This window comes from Panulirus ornatus, chromosome 20 (assembly GCF_036320965.1).
Source record: "Panulirus ornatus isolate Po-2019 chromosome 20, ASM3632096v1, whole genome shotgun sequence".
NCBI lineage: Eukaryota > Metazoa > Arthropoda > Malacostraca > Decapoda > Palinuridae > Panulirus > Panulirus ornatus.
The window spans coordinates 11338441-11348483 of record NC_092243.1 but is presented as its reverse complement, the minus strand read 5'-3'; the positions used below and the strand labels follow the sequence as shown (position 1 = coordinate 11348483).

Genomic DNA, 10043 nt, shown 5'->3' with positions numbered 1-10043 from the left:
GGTTATACACCCCTGGGTTACACTAGTGATAAATTGGTTATACACTAGTGATACACTAGTGTGTGTGTGTGTGTGTGTGTGTGTGTGTGTGTGTGTGTGTGTTGTACGAGGTCGCTCACAGGCGACGTAATTCGCTGGATTCATGTCAGGCTTCAGATTCGATGGAAATATCATGGCTTCCAGGAACTTCTGGACTCGAACTTGAGTTTTGTGATTTCCAGATACCCTTGGACGCGAGCATAAGTTCTTAGGCTTCCTGGAACCCCTGGACTCGAAATCAAGTCCTTTGGCTTTCAGGAACTCCTGGACTGAATCTTAAGTCCTTTAGCTTCCTGGAACCTCTGGACTCGAACGTGAGTCCTTTAGCTTCCAGGAACTCCTGGACTCGAACGTAAGTCCTTTGGCTTGCAGGAACCTCTGGACTCGAACTTTATCCTCAGTTCGACGGTGATCGTCATCGACGTCTTCTTTGTTGCCTTGAAGATTTACATTCCCCTTTGTCATCTGCCTGGAGCAAGATGGGACGCCTATACCCATGTGCCACTAGAAAAGTCTTCCGCTATTTATTAACAGTAACGCCAGCGTATACTAGTTCTGTGAATGAAGAGTATTTTGCTCCAGTGAACTCTCTTCGAAGTCTCTGTTATTTCTGCCCGCTTCGTCACAATCCTGATGAGCGATTCTTCCTCCGCTGCTTTTTTTTAGTAGGTTTCAACACCTTAACAAAAGGTCACATTCCATAGTTCCATGTAACAACACACCCTGAACCTTTGAGTAACGAATCGTTTTTTATTCTTTTTTAGAAGCTCTGGAAAGCATTGTGGAATATTTCATCAAGCCATTCTAACCCCCTTGAGCGTGATATGTATTCAGACTCTATAAAAGTAATGCTCTTTACATCTGTACGCTATTCAGGGTGTTCAGCGCCCTCTATAGTCTCCCAACTCAGTGCCTCTACTCTTTTTCTCTTCCTGTGTTCTTCCCGACAAATACAAAACAAGTCTTAACATTTTCCCTTGTCCTTATTTATCATTTCTCTCCTGTAGATTTGGTAGCAACTTTATCCCCGGATGTTTGGTACATGTCTTGATCCAAAACTTCACAATGCATTAGAAAAAGAAGAGAGTTGGAAACGTTCTCACTTAGACGTAAATCCGTATCAGACTTTTAAGTGAGTGATGGCGAAACTCGTTCCCTTTAACTCTCACGTACGTTGTACGTAGGAGTACAAGGGATTATAAACTGGTGTCCCTCTTCAGTCTCGAGGCTGTTTGTGATGGTAGAAGAGACCATTGTGGTAAGAGTAGAGGAACAAAAGACCAGCGAAGCTAACCTGTTAGTTTACTAGGGTCACAGATGATCAGTTCACCAAGACATGACGTACATGTAAATGCTCTACTGTGCTCTGGCTTCACCATGTTAACTCAAACAGTTCCTGGCTAGTGTGAGTGTGTGGCGGTGTGGCTCCGGAGGGTAGGTAGAGCTGGGCAGTAATGGGTTGTGAAGTTAAAGCGTCAGGTGTTCCAGGCAACGCGGGACGTTACCATCAGCTGTGTAGGCGTTTACGAGCTAAACAACACACTCTACACCTCACACACTTAACGACACCCACCCCCCGCCCGACGTCGTCATGAGTCCTGATATCAAAGAGGGTGGATTTGGCCGTCACTAGATCATTCCAACTTTCAGACTTGATTCCGCTGAGGGACGGGTTTAATGACTCGGTGTGCTGGAGGTGTCGTCTTGAGTCTTGACAGCCTAATGGTTGTCATAGAGTGACAGGAACGTTGGATTAGATGCCTTATGGTGTGGCATGGTTCGTCTACATTTGGGTCTCCCACGTAGGAGTTTCATTATTGGGTGTAGGACAGGTTTGTGTCAGTCTTTTTCTGTATATATATATATATATATATATATATATATATATATATATATATATATATATATATATATATATATATATAAGTCCACAGGGAAATGAAACACTTTCGTGCACTTTCGTGTAATAATCACATTATCAGAGGTGATACAAGCTCGAAGTTTGATGTTATATTATATTATATGATGTTAGACTATTTTATATTATATTGTTGTATTATATTTTATTATATTATATTATATTATATTGTATATGGTCTTCCATGGTGTAGTGGTTAACGCTTCTCATCAGGATTTCCGAACGGGTTTTCCCGAGTTCGAATCCTTGGCGCGGAAGTTAGGCCACACGTAGCCCAAGCTGTTCGTCCATTTGAGCACCGTTTAAGAAATGGGTACCTGGTGTAGGCTGGAGTGTGTGTGTGTGTGTGTGTGTGTGTGTGTCTGTGTGTCTGTGTGTGTGTGTAAGGCTAAGATTAGACGAGGCAGCTTGTAAATCACACAAACACAAGATCACCTTCCAAAAGAGCGTTGGACGAAGCTGATACTGAAGCTGGCAGGAATAAACACAGGCTACCAGTCATGAATGAGAAATGACCTCAGTGGAATGGGACGAAGGACCCATGATACGAGTCACCCTCCTCAAAATTGGGCTTCGGTCAGTCAACCCACGCCTACACCCGTGTAGGTTCTTGATTATATACGAGTACCTGATACATTTACTTCGAATTACGAAGGCGGGGGGTCCAGACCACATCCTCTGTCTCTCTTAATGTGTTCGAAATACAACAGTCCTATACAATCCCGACGGACAGATTACATTGTTGGAGTTATTTTTTGCAGTGTGATCGGTGTTACGTATTTCAACTGGCTTTAATTAACCAGCGGATGTAGTCTCTCTCTCTCTCTCTCTCTCTCTCTCTCTCTCTCTCTCTCTCTCTCTCTCTCTCTCTCTCTCTCTCTCTCTCTCCCCCTCCTAGATAGACTTCATTACCATGGCATCGTGAAGGTAACTCAATTTTCTTTTTCTTATGATGAACCTTATTTATGTCATCATCAGCCGAAAAAAACATATTTTAGGATCTGATTTCGTCGTTTATTCGAAGGAAAAAAAAAGGTATAATGATAGAGAAGTGGCGAACAAGAGAAGGAGAGAGAGAGAGAGAGAGAGAGAGAGAGAGAGAGAGAGAGAGAGAGAGAGAGAGAGAGAGAGAGCTGTGGACGGACAGCCAGACAGCAGTGAGGGAGAGAGACAGACAAAAAAAAGAAAATAAGATAAAGATGGATACACAGACAAGATAAACGGAGAACCCGATAAAGAAATAAGTGAGATCGGCAGTTAAAAAAAATAAAAAAGAAATTATGAACAGTTCTTTGTTCTCTCACGTAGGATGTAATACGTCATGCCGGACGTTCTCCAGCAGTAGTTTATTGGTTCTTGGAACGGCAGATCTTTCGCTGTCGACGCTCCGATATCTTAACTTGACCAGTTCATCTTGGACTGTGAAGCGAAATGGGTCATTGTACGAATACCCCTTAGAAGGGTTTCTTCCCATTAGACCTGAGCGTGTGGAGAGGTGTGTGTGAGGGGTCTTTGGCTCCTGCTGCTCAGTAGGGTTGGTTCCAATTAGATATGAGCATGGAGAGGTGTGTGTGTGTGAGGGGTCTTTGGCTGCTCAGCAGAGTTGTTTCAATCAGACATGAGTGTGGAGAGGTGTGTGTGTGTGTGTGAGGCGTCTTTGGCTCCTGCTGCTGCTGCTGCTGTGTTAAACTGAGCTGTGATGTATCACAACCCATTATTATTATTATTATTATCAAAGCGCCGTCTACCTCGCCCAGGTTAATGGGGCACAGGCCGTTATGGGTCTAAGGAGAACATATGTTGTAGTTGTACTGGAGGGTAAATGGAGCCAGCTGGGGTAGGGATGGGTGATGGATAGGGGGAAGGTATTGGGTGGGGAGGGGAGGAGTAGGTAAACGAACGGGTAGTGGGAAATTATGAGGAAATGAGGTAAAACCCTTCTAGACGTATCGTGCAATATACTGAAGAATTCTTCTGCCCACATATATATATATATATATATATATATATATATATATATATATATATATATATATATATATATATATATATATATATATATATTTTCTTTTTCTTTTAAACTATTCGCCATTTCCCGCGTTAGCGAGGTAGCGTTAAGAACAGAGGACTGGGCCTTTTTTGGAATATCCTCACCTGGCCCCCTCTGTTCCTTCTTTTGGAAAATTTAAAAAAAAAACGAGAGGGGAGGATTTCCAGCCCCCCGCTCCCTCCCCTTTTAGTCGCCTTCTACGACACGCAGGGAATACGTGGGAAGTATTCTTAATCCCCTATCCCCAGGGATAATATATATATATATATATATATATATATATATATATATATATATATATATATATATATATATAATTTTACCTACTTATCTCCCTTTGAACTTGTACAAAAGAGTATTTCAGTTAGAATATAAAATTAATACAAAATAACACTAATTTCAGATTAAAAGATTTACATTCTTAGATGAACAAATCAGAAAAAATCGTTGATACTCAGCTTCATCAAAAATTAAATGACATCAATAGCATTAAACCAGTGAGGGAAATACATAAATAAAGTATATAATTCACATTAAACCAGTGATCCTTCACTGTCATTTGAAGTAAGTCACCATTCCAATAACGAACACAGGTAGAGGGTATGATTAAATCACCTTTCACACACGAGTGCATCAACTATATGCCTGTTTTGTCCTTGTTCCAGTTGCAACTACTGTACTGCAATTCTAAGGAAAAGGTACTGTGACTGTGAGCAAAATGTTTTATCACTAAGGCACTTTCCCCGGAACCATTCAGTCATCAGGGTGTTTTCTGGAGTTAGACCACTCATATTTGCTGCATCATGTGCATGGTCAGGGTTGATGGGCTGTGGCACTATTCGACGACAAGCCCCTCGTCGCTGATGTTCTAGGTAAGCGCGAGATAAATCAGCAAGTTCATCTTTCTTCAGACATGGTAAGCATAGATGACACTCTACTCTGTTACAAGCACCAGTACCATCTTGGCAATTAGTGACACAGTGGTCAGCAAACACCATTAAGTCCTTGGTGGCAGCCTGCATCTCATCTTCATCAGTGGAACGTGACGCAAGACTGCTAGAATGTATAACATGGCCCACACCCACTAAGGAGAGAAGATTTATATATATATATATATATATATATATATATATATATATATATATATATATATATATATATTTTTTTTTTTTTTTTTTTCTTCATACTATTTGCCATTTCCCGCCTCAGCGAGGTAGCGTGAAGAACAGAGGACTGAGCCTTAGAGGGAATATCCTCACTTGGCCTCCTTCTCTGTTCCCTCTTTTGGAAAATCAAAATTGAGAGGGGAGGATTTCCAGACCCCCGCTCCCTCCCCTTTCAGTCGCCTTCTACGACACACAGGGAATACGTGGGAAGTATTCTTTCTCCCCTATCCCCAGGGATGATATATATATATGAGCAATGTGTAGACTTCTATCTCAAAGTGAAAAACTGTGGCAGGAAGTGATGTATGTCTTCGTTCATTTCTTTTGTTTCTTGTTCATAAGAAAAATGACACAGCCGGGAAATTTGAGAGTAGGGAAATCATTTCATTTGAGATATACTGTATGTCTTTAGCAGAATATCATGACGCGGAGGGGAAAAAAAGATAATAACATACCCAGGCAGGTGATGTAAAGTCAACCATTTGAATATTGCTTGGTCAAATCCTTGAGGCGATGCTTCAGTTCCTCATCTCTCTCTCTCTCTCTCTCTCTCTCTCTCTCTCTCTCTCTCTCTCTCTCTCTCTCTCTCTCTCTCTCTCTCGGGGAAGACCCTCATGGCCTCTTTCCCGGTCCCATTTCCCATGGCCCCATTTCCCGCCTCATTAGCCCGTTATTCTTAAGGTATTACCCATACATAACTCACCCGACCACCCTCCGCTGGCTGGTGTCCTGCAGACAGGGTGTGGAAGGATGTAGAAGTGCCCTCGTAATGTCCCACAAGACAGGCCCCGCTTTATCTTGTCACCCAGGCATTTCTGGACCGATGATGGTCTGTCCTATATATATATATATATATATATATATATATATATATATATATATATATATATATATATATATATATATATATATATTATCCCTGGGGATAGGGGTTTAAGAATACTTCCCACGTATTCCCTGCGTGTCGTAGAAGGCGACTAAAAGGGGAGGGAGCGGGGGGCTGGAATTCCTCCCCTCTCGTTTTTTTTTTTTAAATTTTCCAAAAGAAGGAACAGAGGGGGCCAGGTGAGGATATTCCAAAAAAGGCCCAGTCCTCTGTTCTTAGCACTACCTCGCTAATGCGGGAAATGGCGAATAGTTTAAAAAAAAAAAAAAAAAAAAATATATATATATATATATATATATATATATATATATATATATATATATATATATATATATGTATATGATGTGTGTGTGTGTGTGTGTATACGAGTGGATGGGCTATTCTTCGTCTGTTTCCTGGCGCTATCTCGCTGACGCGGGAAACTGCGATCAAGTATTACGAAATATACATATGGATATGTTGCTAGAGGTCATTTCCACGTGTGAGAGGGAAAGAAGGTATTTGCTTTTTTCTTTCTTGAGAACTATTTTGGTAGTCACGAGTTAAGTAAACTACACTCAAGTGTAGATAAAAAGGTGGTTGATGATAAGGAAATCAAGAACAAGAGGGTAGGTGGGTAGATAGAAGTGTGGAGAGAGAGAGAGAGAGAGAGAGAGAGAGAGAGAGAGAGAGAGAGAGAGAGAGAGAGAGAGAGAGAGAGAGAGACTCGCTCTTTATGCAAGTCCAGAACGGGTCCGGTGCACACACACACACACATGCCATCGACACATGCCACAGTCTTGAGGGGTGAGGAGTGTAGGTAGACGTGAGGAGGAGGAGGAGGACACAGAGCTGCCACTTGCCTTAATCATGAGGGATGAGGAGGATAGGTAGAGGGAGGAGGAGGAAGACACAAAGGCGCCACATGCCTTAATCATGAGATGTGAGGAGGGTAGGTAGAGGGTGGAGGAGGAGGACACAGAGGCATGCTATGGTCTGCTCTACTACTCACCGTTGGAACACAGGCATTCCCGGGCCACGGCCAACATGACCCAGATGACGTACAGGAAAGTCGCGTCGCTTGACCTCGCCATCTTGCGAGACTTTTCCCCTTTCCTCAGCTCACGATACCGGCCAGTTCCCTCACACCTCAGGCTCAACCTTCACCTCACTGTACATGTAGCAGGTCTGGCCTCGATCACGTGATGGGGGGTTTGGCATGGTAATAACAGACACCGCGAATTGATGGGCTACGATAACTTCATGGACCGATCTGGCCTCGGTCATTCACTGGTAATGTGTCCATCATGCATGGTTAATTGATGATCTCGGGGCGACACTAAGTCTTCGTCTTCATGTCCTCGTAGTATCTTTCTCTGGTGATCCCTTAAGCTGGGCACATCTTGACGCAACGCTTAAGGGGATGAGAAAAAGGCACTTCTACCGCCAGTTGGGTCATTGTTACTCACCATTTATCGACGTTTGGGCTATCATGGATCACCATTTACCGTCATTAATCACCTTTTACCGTCAGTTGGGTCATTATTAATCACGATTTATCGTCAGTTGGGTCATTATTAATCACCATTTACCGTCAGTAGGGCCATTATTAATCACCATTTACCGTCAGTTGGGTCATTATTAATCTCCATTTACCGTCAGTTTTGCCATTATTACTCATGATTTTACCGTCATTTCGGCAATTATTGATCACCAATCTTTACCGTCAGTTGAGCTGTTACTGATCACCACTTAATATCAGTTCGGCCATATTATTAATCACTCCAGTAGGTCACGTAAACTGATCAAGTCATTACGGATTATAGGTGTTGTTTTCACATTCTTTCTTATTCTCGGTTTGGGTTACATCATTATTATTATTATCATTATTATTTTTCCTTTTTATAATTAGATAATAATTTTGTGGATCGGTTTTTCTTTGGAGTAAATAATGATCAATTTACTAAACACATTCCTTTATAGAATTAAGTCACTTTCCAGACACATGAGAGATTTGCGCTCACTTGGCAACATGTAAAGTAATTAACATGTTTTCAGTCACTGAATTCTTTGCCCTTTACAGAAAAGGGACAATGTACCTCTTTTATATAATGAACTTTACATTACCGAGAGTCGAGGCATTATTCATCCTTGAATTGTAATATTTTTGGTTATATTATCTCCTTATGTTGGCGACATACAACTCTACATGTTCCATTAAGTTTTTGCACTTCATTTAGGCCATCAGTGTGTTGGATCCAGTTTTCTTAATCTTACATACACCTCGGCACGTTTTCTGTATACTTTCGCTTCGGCACTATTGTCTTGCACTCTCAGAAAACAGAAATAAGTTATCAGTTCATACATTGACTGCAGTTTGAATAACGTTTAAAAGAATCACATTAACACATACACTCTCAATACATCTCATTCTGCGAGTCCATTTTCATCCCATCCGTTTCCCTTTCCCTCAATGGAACAGGAATCTGGTCTCCCAAAAAATGCTTTATATTTCCTGAAGACCGGGTTTTATGAGATTTTTCCCAGCGAGAAAGCTAATAAATTCTTTTTCCGGGCCTTTTTTTCCTTCTTTCTCTCTCACCTCCTCTTCTCCACTGTCCGTACGTGCGTATCCCCCCACACACCTTCGCTCGCTAGCCCCAGCTTGGACCTGTGGTCTGTCTCCTGGAGGTGGTGGGTCTTGGGAGATTTTACGGGCGTTGGTCTTGAAGCCTCGCTTCATGCACGCTGCTCCTTATTACACGACCCGCTGCTTTCTCCATCTTATCCTGCGGTTCCTCATTCTGGCCAGGTTTATTTCCTCCGTATGTTTCCAGCAGCTCAGGCAGTTCCATGAGGGCTGGTCTCGCGTTACTGTCTCTCTCTCTGTCTCTCCCTCTCTGTCTCTGAATCTTCCGTCCTTGAGCGTCAGGAAAGCGAGGGCCTCTTAAGAGAAGACGCGGCACTCTCAAGTCCTCTCCGATGTTCTGTTGAGGGCGTATAAGCACTTTAATCCCCCATATATATTATACGACAAGCTCTGAAGACGATGTCGAATTCCTTCGCCTTCATTTCTGAGGAGATTTTCATACCGCTGGTGTTACGAGCTGAGGAGAGCAGGTCCCCCGTCTGGTAGCCGGCGCCTCGCCCAAGTCTTCACTGAAATGGAAAGGAAGTTTACGACGTTAGGCTATATGATGGAGACTTGCCAGGGTATGGAATGAACGCTGACACAAGGTAACACAACTGGGCTACATACACACACGAGCTACCAAGAAAAATTTCCCTAAAAGAGAAAAGTTTGTGTGTATATATATATATATATATATATATATATATATATATATATATATATATATATATATATATATATATATATTCCTATGAGTTCACGGGGAAAGCGAAACACGATAAGTTCCCAAGTGTACTTTCATGTAATAATCACATCATCAGGGGAGACACAAGAGAGAAATATAAACTTACCGTGTTTCATTTTCCCCGTGGACTCATAGGAATATACAATATATATATATATATATATATATATATATATATATATATATATATATATATATATATATATATATATATATATATATATATATATATTTTCTCTCAGCTCATTTATTTCGTCATATTTTATGACTACAAATTAAACATCCTGCGAGATAGCAGAAACTAGTGTCTTTCATAAGCACCATCGCACTTCTCTCCCGTCTACAATCAGTGACAGGAGACGAGCTCGCTCGCAGCTCCTAAGCACTGAAAGTGATCCCCTAAAGGAAGGACGTAGCCTCTTATCCAGGACAGATGCTAAGTGATTCTGTCATAACTTTACCGTCTCTTAGATGTGGTCGGCCATATCTCCTCCAACCCGTTCGGGTAAAAGATAATAAATGAATGTTTCCTTCGCGAAGTAGTCAAGCCTTTTACATAACTAAGTACACCCTGAGGGAGATGTCATTTTCTGTTCCTTATATAAAAGAAGGTAAAGAAAACTGGATA

At 41.7% G+C, this 10043-nt stretch overlaps 2 protein-coding genes across 2 annotated transcripts in view; one reads left to right on the top strand and one right to left on the bottom strand.

The window, feature by feature from the left end:
• Nucleotides 1-10043, top strand: part of Vps16B (Vacuolar protein sorting 16B) — a 512904-nt gene that overhangs the window by 149645 nt on the left and 353216 nt on the right. The gene's annotated exons all lie outside the window — the stretch shown is intronic.
• Nucleotides 1-10043, bottom strand: part of LOC139755931 (carbonic anhydrase-related protein 10-like) — a 341538-nt gene that overhangs the window by 244829 nt on the left and 86666 nt on the right. Inside the window, exon 2 of the mRNA XM_071674704.1 lies at nucleotides 7051-9197. Within this exon, the coding sequence (XP_071530805.1) occupies nucleotides 7051-7132 (82 nt within the window). The 5' untranslated portion in view covers nucleotides 7133-9197. The remainder of the gene's footprint in view (nucleotides 1-7050; nucleotides 9198-10043) is intronic.